At 42.4% G+C, this 18734-nt stretch overlaps 1 protein-coding gene across 6 annotated transcripts; it reads left to right on the top strand.

Annotated features, from left to right (window-relative positions):
• Window positions 1-1222: 1222 nt before the first annotated feature.
• On the top strand, window positions 1223-18309 carry zer1 (zyg-11 related, cell cycle regulator). 6 transcript variants are annotated; one of them, XM_042059797.1, is made up of 17 exons: window positions 1223-1348; window positions 2372-2657; window positions 2837-2987; window positions 4300-4524; window positions 5704-5933; window positions 7462-7635; window positions 7819-7933; window positions 8226-8372; window positions 9947-10120; window positions 11856-12071; window positions 12546-12587; window positions 12674-12793; window positions 13825-13940; window positions 14069-14257; window positions 14636-14733; window positions 14981-15080; window positions 15851-18309. In XM_042059797.1, the coding sequence occupies exons 2-17, from the start codon at window positions 2491-2493 to the stop codon at window positions 15906-15908; spliced, it is 2322 nt and encodes a 773-aa protein (XP_041915731.1). In that variant the 5' UTR covers window positions 1223-1348; window positions 2372-2490; the 3' UTR covers window positions 15909-18309. The 6 variants fall into 6 exon arrangements, with proteins under 6 accessions (XP_041915731.1, XP_041915729.1, XP_041915730.1 ...); XM_042059795.1 differs by having other exon boundaries at window positions 1224-1348; window positions 2327-2657; XM_042059796.1 differs by having other exon boundaries at window positions 1230-1358.
• Window positions 18310-18734: the final 425 nt, after the last annotated feature.

The following is an 18734-nucleotide window of genomic DNA, read 5'->3' as shown; positions in this document are numbered from 1 at the left end:
ATATTGCATTTGAATACTTCTTATGTCTCTTGCACCATTTCATTTCAAGTCAAATTCCTTGTTTTTTTCTTTTTCGTGTGGAAAAAGAAAAAAACTTGGCAATAAAATTATTCTGATTCTGAAAAGGGGAGTTGATACCTGTTGAATACAATTGGATTTGTTGCATGTCTCTGTTTGGTTGCTCACTCTATGCGTTGGCTTACCTACATTATTATCAAATAACATGTCTAATCCCCTTGCTTGTACTAGCTTGTACTTACTTATGTTTCCCATATATACATTTTCAGCTGTCATATATTTAATCTGTGCTGAAAGAGCTGTACACTGCAATGTGATGAATTCATTCAAAAAAGTGGAAGAGTTGATGCTTTTTTAAACACACTTCTTTGACAAATTCGAACTTTGATGGTTTAGAGGACTTTGAGGCTGATATATAATGCATTGCAAAGTAACAACCATATTCATATCTTCCCAATCATATTACAATCATTATTTATACTCTGTTTCAAAAGGTATAAAATTGCCATTTCCAATCGTTAATGAGTTCCAGATTGAGGCAGAAGATAAATAATTTAGAAATCTGCATTTACTTGTCAATAGGCTACTGATTCATAGGGTCCAAGTACCCTCTTAGGGTAGGCTACCTGTACAGATCTCCCTCTGGATACAGGCTAGGCCTAGCCTTAGATAAATAAATAAAAAATACAAATAAAACACAACATGAGGATTAATGTTAATAAAGACACAAAGCAATTCAGAGTTAGACTTTAGACTTTTGATATCCAGTCGAGCAACCGATGCGACTAAAGAGGAAGCTGCATTAGGCTACACACCCATGCTTGGAGGGAAAGGCTATCCACAAACTACAAATAACTTTTAACTAATCATGTAGGCCTCCGGAATTGAGCCTTCAACCAAAAAGAAAGCCTTAGAAAGCCTTTACAAAAATACTACAGAAGTAGTATTTTTATGAATCAGAAAACTGATGAATTTTACTGTACAGGATATTTCACAATTTCATTGCTAAAGTGGACTGCCTTATTACGAGTAAATACGTAATTGACTGAAAACAAAAAAGGACATTGGAATTTTCTCGAATAAACTGGGGTATAGGCATATAGCCTTCAAATAACAGGGTATGTTTAATTCTCACGGATTAATTTTAGACACTTTACTCATCTCCTCCCCTAAAGAAGGAAGCAATTATGTGATGTACAGGTGAACCGGAAGTCGAGGCTGTTTTGTTGACATCAGGGGCGAAACCAAAAATAATAAAGAGATCATTAAGTGTCAACATATTGAAATTGTATTGCATGATCTTACAGTATCGGCAGTGATCTATATTAAGGTACGGGAAGGTATGGTAACTGTTTGCATTTTCGGTGTTGTCAGATAACAGTGCTTTCCGATGGCTCTTCTGAGATTATTACACTCTAGGAGGAGGCTAGCCAGTTAGGTAGCATGCTAATCGCAGCGCCTAAGCTAACCAATTCAGAATTAGCTACCAAGAAGCAGCTCTCGGGAACTGTATGGCTAGCTGGGAAGCTAGGTATATGGCGTTTATATTAACCGGGTTCAGAGTATATGAGGATGTTGGCATGTGCGATTTCTTTTACTTCTGCAGTTAATATAGCTTGGCACACTTAGTGCTTTGTTTGCATGTAGTTAACGAAAATGTCTTAACAGCAAAGAATCTGAGTTGACAGCTTATCTAGTTTTGACCAGCTAACAAGCTAGCGAGCTTGCTGTTATTGACTGTATAGGCTCAACTGCGTAACATTTAGTCATATTTGTCATCTTTTCGTTGAAAAACTATATACATTAATTGATCTTATGTAGTAAACAATCTGTTTGCCTACAGTAATCAGCTCTATGATTTTGAAGTTAAGTGTCTGTGAACAGTATTTAACAGCGTAAGAATTTCGGTTTCTCTTACTTTCACAGCTAGGTCTAGCTAAAGCTTCAGGTAAACATTATGACAAATAGTTTATACTTGTGTAATAACTATTAACTTTGTCAATAGTGCATAGTTTAGAGGACCTTGCCGTAGCAGTGCTAGTTGTTAGGTTGTTAAGTGTAAGCAGCAGAATTCCCAATTGTGTGATCGGCAGACAAAACGTATTGACTACAGTGTTTTAACTGTAACGTTGCCTTGTTGATTCTGAGAAGTCAAAATAATGTAATACTATGTTTTAATAAGCTGTGCTACATGGCTACTTATGTGTGTGTGTGTGTGTGTGTGTGTGTGTGTGTGTTGGGGGGGGGGGGGGGTCATTGACTTGTTCAGTCTACTAATTAATTTCTGTTGTTTTACTTTTATCTGTAGGTATCCTTGGGTTGATAGCCTCTGACGTGCTGTTTTTTTTGGCAGTATCCGTTAGTGTCTCCTGTCTCTCCTGGTGCTCTCTCAATGACTACTGCCTGAGGACGACCCAGAAGTCCCCCTGTCTCATCCAGGTTCCAGACCAGAGAGAAAGCAGGGAAGCGGCCATGGCGGCCAAAGTGGGGGACAACCCAGACAGCCTGATGGCTCTGTGCACAGCTTTCTGCTTGCGCAACCTGAGGCGGACGATGTGCTACCTGGGGGACAGGAACAAGCTCACCCTGCGTCCAGACGTGTTTCTTCCAAGTGAAATCTGCGACAAGCTGGTTAACGCGTAAGTTAGGCTCAGGGGTTGGGAGATATTTAGTGTAAGCAGGTAGCTGGATGGTTTTATTCTTGTAAAAAAAAAAAATGCATTTAAAAATAATGTTCAGTTAAAGTATGAAGCTGATGTGTTTCCCCCTCCACATTTTATACCGTGACATGACTGTGTATTTGTTCCCTTTGATCTAGGTATGTAGAGCTGGTACACACAGACAGCAATTTTGAGCCGCAGGACGGCTTCTTCCAGCTCTTCTCAGACCCACGCAGCACCAGGCTGACCCGAGTGCAGCTGAGAGAGGACCTGGTGCGAGACAGAGACCTCGAGGCCATTGGGAAACAGGTATTGTGGATCCTGGGGGGGGGGGGGGGAAACAGGTAGTGTTACCATAGGTGGGGTGAAATCTGTCAAAGACAAACAGATGGAACAACTGACCCAAATGCGTAATCTTGTAGTGCCTGAGGGCAAAGGGGGAGTTCCAGAGTATTCCAGAGCTTATTAATTAATAACTGTAATGACTGAGCTCCTAAATTATTTTGTATATGTTTGTATATGGAAGATATACTAAGTGTATATATAGTAGTAGGTGTATGTATAGACTGTGTGAGTAGAGATATGTGACTCAAACTGCTATTCCTGTACAACATCAAGTACTCAAATTGCCCATATTTTCTATCCGCTGTGATTAATAATTAATAGCGTCGGTCACTACAGGTGTGTGCACACACTCACTAATGCACATTCAGACCTTTTCTTGAGTTAAGTAATTAGCACCTTACACTCTGAAATACTCATTTCGATAAAACGTCCACCTTTCCCACCAGAGCTCAGATTCCCATTGGCAGGCACATACATGTTAAGACAAGCCGCTCTGAAAGGTCACTTGGACCTTTTGACTGGCATGGTTGCTTCATTATCCCTGTGCTTAAGTGAGGATGTGTTGGATGATCTGGCCTCAGTCCATGTTGGGGGTTGGGGGTCTGCCTCTTAACATTCCTCATTTACAGGCAGGGAGGGGACCTTGCCCTGTCATAAAGCACTGTGTCCCAGAGAAGCACTCTTCAGCGTAATAATATTACATCATTATATAATAATGATGAAGTGAAATTAAGTGATGGCCTGCCAAATTAGATCAGGCGGTTTTGGTGAAAGTGCTGCAAAATTGAGCTGGACCTTTGAGCTAACATAAAGAAAAGTGTTTATGTTAATGTATATTTTTGCAGTCAAAGTAAAGGATGTGGATATTGTCCTAATGTTAAGTGTAGGGAGGACTTATTATTATATCATCATAAAAAGGTTTTCTTAGGGGAGGGAGGTTTTATTATTATATCATCATAAAAAAAATGATGAATAAAATCTGAAAAATTCTGTACAGTTTCATTGGTTGTTTGGTTGGTGATTTCCCCTAGAAGCATTTTGTTTGTTCTGTGCTTCTCTCCAAACTGACTTTGAGATTGTGCAGGTTCAGTTGTTGTTCTGATATAACTATGCAGGGTAACTGTCAGCATAAGTAGGGTATGCATGCACCATATCAGCACTGCTCAGTGGGAATGGGACCTGTGACTTTGGCAGTGTTTGCGCCATGCACATGCCCCCTCTTCGCTGGGTTGCCAGGAGTCTCCTGTCTGGGTAACACGTTCCTCCCCGTTGGCAGGATCTTATCGAGCTGCACCTGACTTACTGCAATGGTCTGTCTGCGCGCAGCCTGCGTGCACTGACCAGCTTCCGGCATACCCTGGTGTCCCTCAGCCTCTTCGGCTGCACTAACATCTTCTACAGGAAGGGCGGCGCTCCGCTGGCCTGCGCCGAGGAAGACGACGACGACGAAGAGGATGAAAGACCAGCCAGATTTGCACTGGACAACAATTTCAGCTTTCAGGTAAGGGATGCACTGTAATCTATGTAGTGTTTTTGCAAGGTATTACATAAAGGGTAGGACTTTATAATCCTTGGTGACTTGGTGTAATATAGTGATATGCCAAATTAAGTCTTGTCTAACTTAAAGCAGCACTAAAGAAGAATTGCACTCCTGTTCCTACCTGAACACAGCAAGTTGCTAGGTCGGTAATAGCCTAAAGAAGGCCGCTCAGACAATGGCAGAAATGCCATTCGTCATGTTATGAGGTTATGTGCCATCAAAATGATTTTGGAAACGTTATGTTAAGGTAAAAAAAACTCTTAATGGTGCCTTTAATAAGGAATAAATTGTAAAAAGGATGAAGTTCCTGAAGGATCACCGCACACTGGTGGGATTTCTTTGCTGGTTGATTTTTTAGCCTAAAAAATACATTTTAATTTTAAGGCTAAAAAATAAACCAGCAAAGAAATCCCACCAGTGTGCGGTGATCCTTCACTTTCCTTTTAAGGAATAAATTGTGTTGGAGTTGTAATATATTATGATGTTATTGTGTATATTATGTATAATGTTATGATACCATTACATATAATACATGATAACATCAGAAATGTATGCCAGCTGTGCAATTAAGATCATAATGCGTATAATCTACAACCTAAAAATGTAGAGAAACTAGGAGATTACCCAGGAGCTTTTATGTACATAGACACATTGGAGGTTGTAACATCACTGTTATGTAACCTCTCTCTCTGTCTCTCTCTCTCTCTCTCTGTTGCTCTCTCTGTCTCTCTCTCTGTCGCTCTCTCTGTCTCTCTGTCTCTCTGTCTCCCTCTGTCGCTCTCTCTGTCTCCCTCTGTCGCTCTCTCTCTCTCTCCCTCTGTCGCTTTCTCCCTCTCTCTGTCTCTCTGTCTCTCTCTCTCTCTCTCTGTTGCTCTCTCTCTCTCTCTCTCTCTCTGTCTCTCTCTCTCCCTCTCTCTCTCTCTCTCTCTCTCTGTCGCTCTCTCTGTCTCTCTCTCTCTCTCTGTCGCTCTCTCTGTCACTCTCTCTCTCTCTCCCTCTGTTGCTTTCTCCCTCTCTCTGTCTCTCTCTCTCTCTCTCTCTGTCTCTCTCTCTCCCTCTCTCTCTCTCTCTCTCTCTCTCTCTCTCTCTCTCTCTCTCTCTCTCTCTCCCTCCCTGGCTCTCTTGTTTCTCTCCTCTCAGGGCTTTAACCGGCTGCGGCTGCTGAACCTGGGCGGGCTGCCGGAGGAGGTGGACGCGGAGGCGCTGCTCAAGCCCCTGCCGGCCCTCACCTCCCTGGACCTGTCCAGCATGCCCCTCCCTCGCGCCACTTTCCTCGCCCAGTGGAAGGACCGTCTGGCCTCGCTGGTGCTCTACAACGTCGATCTCTCGGAGGAGCTCATCAGCACAGTGGTGCAGATGAGCCAGCTACGGTGAGTGCACTGTCGGTCGGTGTGCCGGACGGTGTGCCCCTGTGGTTTGGGCTCAGAGTCCTGTAGGTGTTTTTGCGGCACAGTAAGACTTTTTTAGGAGTGTATTGGAGTGTGAAGCAGGCTTGTAGGTGTTTGGGATGGATGGCTTAAGCTAAACTGATAAAGCACCAGGTCTCACTGATGATGTCTTGAATGGAGAACTGTGTCTCATTCGCTGAAGCGAAATCTTTTTTTTTTTTGGCCTACCAGCCCCTGTCCCCAATCAGCTTAATTACTAAATTACAGAGGGCATCTGAAGTTGGAGAAATATTGATAATAACAGAATACAACTACACAGAAATACGCAAACAAATAGCACCATGTACACCTTCCTTTAAGCAAGGTCATCTCCTCCACCCGTGTCTTTTAAACTAAAAACCAGTGACTAGCACCCCAACTAGGTCTGAAGGAACAATTGATTCTTAATCGAAATCGCAGTTTCAACTAATGCAATTCATAAATCACAAAGGCTGCAATTAATCACAAAGCTTACGACTATGGTTATTTGGAAGTATTTGGGGTTTACCAGAAGTGATGTGCAAACAAAGTTAGGCTATTATGCAAAACCAATTGTCATGCAGTAGCTACCTCCTGAGGCAACTCAACTAACATGTAGCAACTTGAAACAGCACCATAGGTAGCAGTATGATGAATGTACAGCAAAACCGTTTGTCTTGTCTTGCCCAACAAGACAAGAGTAAGAAAACCACTAATTCAGAGTCAAGGAATGTATTATATATAGTGAATATTGAACTGAAGCTTGACTTCAATTGATTGCAATTATAACATGTCAGAAAAATCACAATTAGATATTCCCCTAAATGGTCCAGTCACCACCCTGCCCTCCAGCCTACTGACCCCCCCCCCCCCCCCCTTATACAGCCTTTTTCTCTCCACCCCTCAATTTCTCTTTTTTTCATTATCCCTCCACCTACTGTAGAGGAAAACATCTTGTTCTCTCCTCTGTCTTAGTATAGATCTTCTGTGTATGGTATTGTATGTATAAATATTAGATGTATTTAATTATTTCTTTGTTTTTAAATCTATCACCCGGTCCAACATTCTGCCTCTCTAATTCTATTGCGTCTTTTGGCAGAAGATACGCCTTTTGTTTCATGATCCATAAGACACACACAAAATAAATACTTTTCCATGCAATACAATTTTCTTGTGTATTGCATGATAATGTGTTGACATTGAACATTGTAAACAAGTGTAACTGATTTGTCCAAAATAAGGTAACCAGCAGACAATACCAAAACAAATACTCCACACATTGTAGCTCTTCTTGGTTGCATCAGCATACAGGAGATCAGACAATTCCCCAGATATTTCTCCCCCAGGCATCTTTTTCAATGAATAAGAATTAAAAATGAATTATTTCGTAAATATCTTGTCCTTGATTCAAGTGTTCTTGCATAGACCTGGTTCTATGTGATCGGTGTAGTAGATATCATTCTAATCCTCTGCAAAACGGTGTTTCTGACAGGCACCTGGACATCTCTCGTGAAAACCAGCGCTCCTCTAAGTTCAAGATGACCAGGAAGATCCTGACCACCGTGGTGCAGAGCCTGGGCAACCTGGTCTCTCTGGACATCTCAGGCCACATCATGCTGGACAACTGCACAGTCCCACACTTCGAGGAGGCCATGGGGCCACCAAGGTCAGATGCTGGACATGTGTACCTACAACTCCTCTCGTGTGTGTGTTGTGTGTTGTGTGTTGTGTGTGTGGGTGTGTGTGTAGTGCATAATGTTGGTGAATTGTGGGTTTTGGTCATTTCACAGTGAATGTGTCGATTTGTAAGGAATGACTGAATTAACACTGGGTTTTGTGTGTGTCCCAGTATCGAACCCAGCAAGAGCAGCATCATCCCCTTCCAGGAGCTGAAGAGGCCACTGCAGTTTCTTGGACTGTACAACACCACCCTCTGCAACGTCATGCACATCCCAGCCTACAAGGTGAACGAGCTTTCATTGGCTGGGCACTGCAAGATCTTTTAGAAATGCGCTGTATATATTTTAGAAATGCACTGCACTGTATAATTCAGTGTAGATGTGCACTGTAATATGCAATTATAATAATAATCAAAAACAATAAAACATATTTGAAACATAAATAAAATAAATATATAGAACTTTAAATATAATAATTTCTGTATCTGATGTGCAATAGCATGGCCCCCTGAGCTCATGTTTAGCACGGCAGAGTGAGCTAAGAGAAATGGGCCCATATCCTGCTTCCTCATCTTAGGTGACTGGCTCCAAAAACGAGGACCAGGTTCTGAACGCTATCGAGGCCTACACAGAGCACCGGCCCGAACTGGCCCACCGGGCCATCAACCAGCTGTTCGACATCGCCAGGATACAGCACTGCAGCCAGCTGCTGCGAGCTCTGCAGGTCCGTTCACACACTCAGTACAGAACCGGACTCTAAAATAAGTAGCCAACATCTCCTGCCCTGGTCACTTTTGTTCAGCTGAGTTGACACACTCAGTACAGAACCGGACTCTAAAATAAGTAGCCAACATCTCCTGCCCTGGTCACTTTTGTTCAGCTGAGTTGACACACTCAGTACAGAACCGGACTCTAAAATAAGTAGCCAACATCTCCTGCCCTGGTCACTTTTGTTCAGCTGAGTTGACACACTCAGTACAGAACCGGACACTAAAATAAGTAGCCAACATCTCCTGCCCTGGTCACTTTTGTTCAGCTGAGTTGACACACTCAGTACAGAACCGGACACTAAAATAAGTAGCCAACATCTCCTGCCCTGGTCACTTTTGTTCAGCTGAGTTGACACACTCAGTACAGAACCGGACACTAAAATAAGTAGCCAACATCTCCTGCCCTGGTCACTTTTGTTCAGCTGAGTTGACACACTCAATACAGAACCGGACTCTAAAATAAGTAGCCAACATCTCCTGCCCTGGTCACTTTTGTTCAGCTGAGTTGATCTAGTAATGTTAATGATCTGAGATTTGTGAGCTCTGCAGGTCCGTTCACACACTCAGTACAGAACCGGACACTAAAATAAGTAGCCAACATCTCCTGCCCTGGTCACTTTTGTTCAGCTGAGTTGACACACTCAATACAGAACCGGACACTAAAATAAGTAGCCAACATCTCCTGCCCTGGTCACTTTTGTTCAGCTGAGTTGATCTAGTAATGTTAATGATCTGAGATTTGTGAGCTCTGCAGGTCAGTTCACACACTCAATACAGAACCAGACTCTAAAATAAGTAGCCAACATCTCCTGCTCTGGTCACTTTTGTTCAGCTGAGTTGATCTAGTAATCTTCCTAGTGATGTCAAATGATCTGAGATCTGTTAGTTGGTGCAAGTAGCATGTGTCATTAGTTAGCTGGGGAGGGAGTATGAGGGAGTAACTGAACAAGGGATTTGCATTCCATGACTGGCTTTGAACTATTTTAATACTGCATTAACATCTCAGCCAAGGCCCATATTTGGTTACTGGTATGTATAAGTATAAGTATATATACTTTTTTGATCCCGTGAGGGAAATTTGGTCTCTGCATTTAACCCAATCGGTGAATTAGTGAAACACAAACAGCACACAGTAAACACACAGTGAGGTGAAGCACACACTAATCCCGGCGCAGTGAGCTGCCTGCTACAATGGCGGCGCTCGGGGAGCATTGAGGGGTTAGGTGCCTTGCTCAAGGGCACTCTAGCCGCGGCCCACTGGTCGGGGCTCGAACCGGCAACCCTCCGTTTACAAGTCCAGAGTGCTAACCAATGGGCCACGGCTGCCCCCCCCGGCTCCCATCCTTTCCATGTCATGACATGGAAAGGATGGTGTTGGTTTGCCAGAAATTAAACTCATTATGACATAAAGACAAATGTCTGTTTAAGTGGTTCATTAACCCATTCTAACACTTGATATAATGATATGATATAATGAAAAATAGAAACTCCTGTCCACTGACCGTATTCTCTGTCTATTGGCCCCCAGCTGGTCATTGCTGCCCTCAAGTGTCATAAGTATGACAAGAGTGTTCAGGTGACGGGCAGCGCGGCGCTCTTCTACCTGACCAACACAGAGTACCGCTGCGACCAGAGCGTCCAGCTGCGTCGACAGGTCATCCAGGTGGTGCTCAACGGAATGGAGCAGTACCAGGAGGTCACGGTGGGTCTCCCGTAACACACACCTATGCATGAATGCCAACACACACCTATGCATGAATGCCAACACACATCTATGCATGAATGCCAACACACATCTATGCATGAATGCCAACACATGAATGGCGGTGGTAGTGTAGTGGTTAAGGAGCTGGGCTAGCGTGCAGTAGCCTGAAAGTTGTCGGTTCAATTACCGGCTTCCACCGTTGTGCCCTTGAGCAAGGCACTTAACCCCAAGTTGCTCCGGGGACAATGTGATCCCTTGTGATATAGCTGACATATGTATGTCACTTTGGTCAAGAAGTGTCTGCTAAATGTAATGTAATGAATGCCAGCACGCATGCACGCTGCTCTTACACAAGATATCATTCAATGCGTGGAAGGTCACAACTTACAATTTAAAGCTTATGGAGTTCTCAGTAGTATAGAAAAGCTGTACATAGGTCGTAGGTTGTACAGACTACAAGACTTCACTAGTCATATGATCACTATATGGTTCAGATTATGGGACTTGTTGTGTGTTCAAACTGTACAACTGATCCGCAACAGGGGAGTACACATTACATGATCTTTCACAAGGAGAAATCCCTGACAAATCTGTCTTCTCATCAAACTTACATTTTGTAACAAAAGTGGAGACTGTAGCAGCAAGAACAGCAGAGCTGCTGTTGAAGTTTTGAAGAACATTTTAGAGAGGCTGTCTCTCTCTCTCTCTCTCTCTCTCTCTCTCTCTCTCTCTCTCTGTCTCTCTCTCTCTCTCTCTCTCTCTCTCTTTCTCTCTGTCTCTCTCTCTCTTTCTCTCTCTCTCTCTCTCTCTCTCTCTCTCTCTCTCTCTCTCTCTCTCTCTCTTTCTCTCTCTGCTCTCCAGATTAGTTTGGAAAACTGACCTCACAGCACTAGAAATGATGACCTGCAGTTGATGCAAATCATTCATATTATGACACTGCTCCCTGGCACAATGCACCACCCTGTTCTCCACCACTGGGCTCCCTAAACCCTAGATGTAGCGCTACAGTATGCATGGTTACATACAGCTTTTCATGTCTGCAACATCAGTGTTTCCCAGACATTGACTTATTTGTGGCGGCCCACCACAATATCAACATTCACCACCACACAATGATTTTCCAGGTTGTACTAAATTGTGCATAAATCTGGTTAGCATCATAACCACGCTGTGCTAATTTGTTAAAAACTGTTGCATTCAAGTTAATTCTGCAAACCAACCACCACAAATGGAATTCAATTCTCTGGAAAACACTGAACATACAGGTCGGTTTATGGATTTTATTCTGTGTGCTGTTACTACTGTGGTCCCATTGTCTCTGGGGAGATGTTTGCCAAACATCCAGGCTGAGTGATTAGCTCATTTCTTAGTTTGAGCCAAGATTTTGGACTCCCAAAGAAAGTCGAGCAGTTAGGCTACATACTGTTAAGAGTTCCCAGCTATTGTCTCGGCGTGCAGAGATCCGAGCCGGGCTGCTCACCTGCAAAGGGCTGAGCTACGCCAGGCGCGTAACTGAAGCGTTCCGTTCGCGTAGTGTCTGCTGCAACAATTAGCTGCCACTATAATCAGTGGAAGTAGCTACAGCAGACGTGACAGCGGCGCGTACGTCTGCTGAAAAAAATAGACCCTTTTTTCGGAACGCTTCAGTTACGCGCCTGGTGTAGCTCATACCTAAGTCTTTGAGTCGGGTCTGCCGAGTCTCTGAGCGCGGTCTCTGTGCTGTCCGTCTCAGGTCCAGAGGAACTGCTGCCTGACGCTGTGCAACTTCAGCATCCCGGAGGAGCTGGAGTTCCAGTACCATCGGGTCAACATGCTGCTGCTGAAGATCCTGGAGCCGGCCCGGCAGGACGAGTCCATCCAGCGCATCGCCGTTCATCTCTGCAACGCACTCGTCTGCCAGGTGGACAACGACCACAAGGAAGCTGTGGGCAAGATGGGCTTTGTCAAAGTAGGTGCTATTGGGTGTGTGTGTGTGTGTGTGTGTGTGTGTGTGTGTGTGGACAAGATGGGCTTTGTCAAAGTAGGTGCTATTGGGTGTGTGTGTGTGTGGGGGGGGGGGGGGGCGGGTAATCAGTTGCATTTGTTGGTTTGGTGCTCCTGCTTTTACAGTAGTTACATTTACTGAAATGAAACATTTGATGTCATAGTAATGTGCTGGGAATAGGTTGGTTAGTGTTGCACTTTTTATGTGTTTACAATTAGATTTACATTATGTTCCAATTACAACATTCAGTCTAGTGTTCACTGAAATATAACAAATGAAGAGCATTCCCAAGTTCACTCAAGGGAAAATCAGCTGATCATGTATCTAAAAAAAGATTATTATTATTTTTATTGTGAAGCATGATACGTATGGTAATACGTGTCTATATAGGTGAAATGCTTTGTTTTCTCCTCACACTGTTCATTTCAATCCCTTTAGACAATGCTGAACTTGATCCAGAAAAAGCTACAGGATAGAATGGTAAATATCGCATTCACAATAAATGTATGGGTCTAGTCCACTTGCATACTGTGGCCCTGAGTAAACACCACTCTGTTTGACCACAGTGTGACCAGGTCATGGAGTTCTCCTGGAGCGCCCTATGGAACATCACCGACGAGACGCCCGACAACTGCCAGATGTTCCTCAACTGCAGAGGAATGAGTCTGTTCCTCGAATGTCTAGAGGTCAGCAGACATCCCCACCGTTAACTATGCACTGCGCTGTGCCACTCTACACTTTACAGTACTCGGGGAGCAGACTGGTAGAGAAAGATAGATAGATACATACATAGATAGATAGATAGATAGATAGATACTTACTTACTTACTTACTTACTTACTTGATTACTTGATTGATTGATCCCCAAGGGGAAATTCAATTAAGCTACTGACACCAAGATCATGGATTTGATACTCTGTGACACCAGTGACTGTGATGCAAACAGTAATGAAAATGTTCCTGTAGCTGTATCCACATGTGAAAATGTTACTGTAGCTGTATCCACTTGTGAAAATGTTACTGTAGCTGTATCCACTTGTGAAAATGTTACTGTAGCTGTATCCACTTGTGAAAATGTTCCTGTAGCTGTATCCACATGTGGAAATCTCTCTAAAACGAAAAAGAGCTAACAACACCATAAACTGTAAAAAGTACCTAACGGGGCATCAGCCCAGGCCCCCATGCTACACTACTGCCTACTACTCCACTCCGGTCTCCATATCATACCTCCGATATAGCAGGTATCGAACCTCAGACATTAACACCTTGGCTTTCCTCCTGTGATGGATTCACAGTTGACTCATATCACCGCATAGTTTCTGGCGGAACAGGGCTGCTGTAATGCAAAGCAAATCTCACAGTAATCTGAGCAATTCAGAATATTGCATTACCGTACATGGGTCTGTATTGTACCATGTGTTGTCTGGCCCTTCTTTCCTGATTAAAATGTGATCACCACAGGTGATTCATGCTGTGTGTTTGATCCTGAAGGCTAGAGAGTAACTCAGTGGCAATACTGCCTCCATGCTGGCATCTGAAATCCATTTTAATATGAGATGATCTGATATGATTTGATTTTAATAGGATCTGGAATCCTTCTTAACAAGGCTTTAGTTTCCTCTAGGGCCGTACTTCCTAACACTTTACCATCTGTGTCAGTGTCTTAAGACTGAACAGCTGATGTAAATCCTTTTTCCGGTCTCTCCTCTCTCGGCAGGAGTTTCCAGACAAGCAGGAACTGCACAGAAACATGCTGGGGCTGCTGGGTAATGTGGCCGAGGTGAGGGCTCTGAGGCCACAACTCCTCACCTCAGAGTTTGTCAAAGTGTTCACGTACGTACTGCCCCCACTGCACACTCACACTCTCACGCTCTCCCAGTTGAAACGTTGTTGTTATCTCAACTTCTAAAATCTTTAAAATCTGTAAAATCTTTTGTGTTTTTTGTGTGTGTCTCTCATAGTGACCTGCTGGACAGTAAGGCAGATGGCATTGAGGTGTCCTACAACGCGTGCGGGGTGCTTTCCCACATCATGTTCGACGGGCCGGACGCGTGGCCCATGGAGGAGCCGGGGAGGGACTCGGTGATGCAGAAGATGTGGGACGCCATCCAGAGCTGGGACGTCAGCTCGCGGCGCAACATCAACTACAGGTGAGGAGAGACACATGCTGCTTCACAGAACCTACACTAGGTGAAAGGTAGCAGGGGGATCATAGGTGAACTGTAGTGTCAATTGGCAGGAATATTTCTTTATGTGTAAAACAGGAAATTTGTCAGTTAGAACGTTGAAACTGAGAAACTACATGAATCGAGTCCTTCAATAAAATGTCTATTCTTATGCCTCACTGTGTGTTGCTAATAATAGTATACTTCTTATTATAATAATAATAATAATAATAATAATAATAATAATAATAATAATAATAATAATAATAATAATAATAGTGCTATTGGCTTGGGGTGAGTGTTACTATGGTTTCGCTGTAGCTAAGTGCAGCTGGGTAATGACTGCATGTTGTGTATGTGCAGGTCTTTTGAGCCCATCCTCCGTCTCCTGCCCCAAAGCATCGCTCCTGTTAGCCAGCACTGGGCCACATGGGCGCTCTACAACTTGGTGTCTGTCTACCGTGAGTGTCTCAACCTGACTGGTGTATTTTATGGAGCGGAAAACAAATGCTACTTTCAAACATTCACTTTCTCTCTCTCTCTCTCACACACACACACACACACACACACTCTCTCTCTCTCTTTCACACACGCACACACGCACACACACACATACACACATACATACACACACACAAAGACAGAAATAGTTACAAAATATTATCTGTGCTCTTGCCAACCTTGTGTTCCTTTCTCTTCATCAAATAGCAAATAAATACTGTCCATTATTGGTCAAAGAGGGTGGGATTGCACTCTTGGATAAAGTCTTGGAGATGGAAAGCCACCCAGACACAAAGAACATGGCAAGGTATGACCTCCAACTCCTCACATAGTGTGTGCTGTGTTTTGTAAAACATTTGTTCATAAGTATTTGCTCCTTAATGCCAATGTTCTGTCTATGCCTGATGGAAGTCATATTTAAATACTTTTATAACTTTAACTGAACTTACATAGTGTACTAAAAAAAGAAATCCATATCACATCTCTGAAGAGTGGTGAAGTTAACTCATAATATACTGCTTGGTGCTAGTTGAAGCAAAGTCTTTATAGACCTTTCACACAATAACCGGAAATTATAGGGGAAAAAAATCAATAAAGGGTACACATTTTTCCACGAGGAATTTGTCCATAAGCATCAGGCTAACTGTTACTGAACTGTTAACTAGAATTACAAATCATTAGCGTGTCCACTTAGACATAATGTATGTATAGTATAGAGAACATAAGCTGCCTTACTAAAGCATTATAGTCTACTGGCGAGGAAGGAGATTTCCACGACAATTGCATATTTCCTTTCAAAAATACGGAAGTTGTGTGAAAGGTCTATAGGCAAGTCCCCTCACTCGGTGGCCATCTTGGTAACGCACTTTGGGCAGTTATCGGGCCGCTATTTTCCTATTCAACTGAATGGGGAGGCATACAGAAAGGGGCGGGATATAGGTGCAGACAACTGACATATTGTCATTACAAACTAACCCCATGCATTTCTGTGGTGGAACTTTGAGTGCTGTGTCTCCTCATTAGAAAGTCTCTGGTTGAAGCCCCCATACAGTTGTTAATGCTCTGTGTGACTTTCAGGAAAGTGATGGAGCAGTGTGCAAACTTTAAAGAGGACCCCATGGACACAAGCAGGTAAATGGCAAGAGGGCAGGAGGTCAGCTGAGCTGGACGGGCCTCTGGCCGAAGAGATCACAGATCACAGACCATCACGGGATCATGTCCACTTCCCTTCGCACCAGAGTTCTTTATGAGCATCGATTCACTGTAGAGCAAAGCAAACTTAAAAATGTTGCCTCGAGGTCAACAACCTTTTTTTTTTTTCCTGGGACCTGACACTGGTCAATCAACACTAGGGAAGTCAAGACCTGGTACTACACACAGATGTGTGTTGATTTGTTTGGGGTTTGTTTGTTTTTTTTTCCCTCTGTTGTTGTTGCACATGGTAAGCAGTATTTTTACCATTCATATTAGCGGTGTGTTTTACTTTTCATTTGTTTGATTTGCCTTTTATTTGTTTAAGTGTGTGTGTGTGTGTGTGTGTGTGTGTGTGTGTGTGTGTGTGTGTGGACATGCACATGTGTGCAAATACCACAATGTATGGAATCTCTCTTAGGAACAACACATTGGGTGATTCTCATTTTTTCTTATATGTTATAAAAGAGAGAAAGGAAATACATTGGCAAAGAATAGGCTATATTGGCCTTGGGGATTCTCTTACTCCCATTTACCTTATAAGCTTAAAGTTGTGCACAGTACACGTTGTACAGGCACAGTCACCTGAGCATAACCCTGTGCGAATATTACCGCCAGTCCTCCTGGAAGACAGGACATGAGACAACTGATCCACGACCTTGGGATGCTAGTTATGCACACAGAGGTCATACCTGGAGGGACTTGTGTCATGAGTGCTGCTCTCCAGGCATGGTCACAATATGATCAGAAACGAGGATGACTTTTCATTGTACATATTTGGAGGTAAAGCTTTCTCATGTTTTTTTTTTTTTGTCTGTTTGTTTGTTTTGTATGTATGTTTTTATGACATAATTATAAACATTTATGTGATGCTTTCCCCTCCGATGTGGTTTATCTTTCCGGCCTTCCTCTAAAGGAAGGCATTTGTTCACCAAGTACAGGAGTGGGCAGAGAAGAGGAAAATAGGGAGTCTGCTACTATGACAGCACAAAGACAACTTTAACGACCCCAAGCTGTTTTATATTATTTATTGTTTTTCTTTTCTTTTAGGAAACATAGCAGCATTTTAAGTGTTCCATATCCATGTCAACAATCATTCACATGCCTGTATTTGAAATTGGACATTGCATTTGTTTTGGGCTAATCTTTCATTTTTATTATTAGTTAACATCCTAAATTATCCACTCTATTAATTATAGATGACCTAAAATATGTTGAATATGATGAATACCCTGTCTTTTTTTCATTCACTGCTGTGTTTTTTTTTAACATATATATATCTTTGGCAAGGAGACTTCTCCAGATCTTGCCTCTCACTTGACAAGACTGTTTCCCCCTTGTTGAACTACCATGAATGACCATATGAAAGTTTTCATTTGATAAGTGTAGGCAAGTTGCAATATATATATATATATATATTTACTTCATAATAAACAATGAATCTTATGATTATTCTGTAAAATTTTAGTCTAATTTGGCCTCTGTGATTGTTTTTCACTTTGAAAGTCTGCAATAAACCTGTGAGACACTTGACCGTCCAAGCATTATGCAATCACTTACCAAGTGGGCATACAGCAAGGACCATTTAGACTGTTTGTTTAATTATTATTTCTGATCATGTCCCTTCTATAAGTCTTACAGACGACAGAGGACTGTAGTTTGAGACAGACTTGCAAAGAGCAGAACAAGTGATGGGTGTGGGTTTATTGATTTCTTTCGGCAGTGTGGACATTCAGTGTGACGGAATACTAAAATGCACCTAAATGAAAGTCTTTTAAAAATGGCTAATGCCTCATGATTTCCTCCAATGTCCTTGTGCACATATGTTTGAAGAAATATCCATTTTATATATATATTTTCCACAAAACACTGGTCACTGGTGGCAAAAAATGATGTGGCATATTTTGCAGTTCACTGCAAGTGTACTGTTCATTTAGGACATTCAAAACAAGACTCAAGCTTTTATCAGATAGCATTCAAACATCATTCATTTATGTCCCCTTCGTGTAGGGTTAATGGGGAAACTGCACTTGTACTTCATTCTGTTTAATTTTATATAGGGTGACAAATGATCACATTGTACCAAAGGACAGAACAGTGGGTATTATGTTTCATTAACAGCCTTTTGGCCAGTAATACATTCAACCTTGTGACTTAGTATGGAGAAATAAATGTTGATATACATTGAGAGGGCAACTTGTGATATGTGTTAAACAATTTAATGTCAAAGGTATGAACCATGAAGATCAAATAGGCTAACAGTTCCAGTTTTTTTCACTCATATAGGACTTGGAGGGTAAAGCTAAAATAAAGTTCTGGAATAAATTTGATGTTTTTGATTGATATTTTTTTGTTTTTGATCTATTTTCCCCCACTTGATTTAATCGCAACTGTTGCAGCTTAGATGCACATCATTACACTATTATAAATTTGTCAATTCATGCATTCTAGCTTCAGGCACTTTGAAATGAACATCAGCAGATGAGATACCTAGGTGTAGGCTAGGCTGTATACTATACCATACTATACACTATTTTGTATCTTTCTAGGGAGGACCCTTCCACAAGTGACTAAGAAAGTCAATTGCACTGGTCCTTTTTTCCAGTTTAGTAAAAAGTAGGCTAAGCTATGTCCTTGGCCTTCCTTCAGGCTGATCATATCTGGGTCACAGGCCTATACTATACGATAGGGTCTAGTCTAGATATCTTACGTGATTGTAGCCGTGTCTAAACAACCATTTCCCTTGACGATGTTGTTAGGGATTTACTTC

Source organism: Alosa sapidissima, chromosome 13 (assembly GCF_018492685.1).
Source record: "Alosa sapidissima isolate fAloSap1 chromosome 13, fAloSap1.pri, whole genome shotgun sequence".
NCBI classification, from domain to species: Eukaryota; Metazoa; Chordata; class Actinopteri; order Clupeiformes; family Clupeidae; genus Alosa; species Alosa sapidissima.
This window is presented reverse-complemented; position numbering and strand designations above follow the sequence as displayed.

Coding starts and splice junctions, on each gene's coding strand:
- zer1 (XM_042059792.1), top strand. CDS start 1,462: ATGCTAATCGCAGCGCCTAAGCTAACCAATTCAGAATTAGCTACCAAG. Junction 2,658..2,836: donor TGCGACAAGCTGGTTAACGC/GTAAGTTAGGCT, acceptor CCTTTGATCTAG/GTATGTAGAGCTGGTACACA. Junction 8,373..9,946: donor AGCTGCTGCGAGCTCTGCAG/GTCCGTTCACAC, acceptor ATTGGCCCCCAG/CTGGTCATTGCTGCCCTCAA.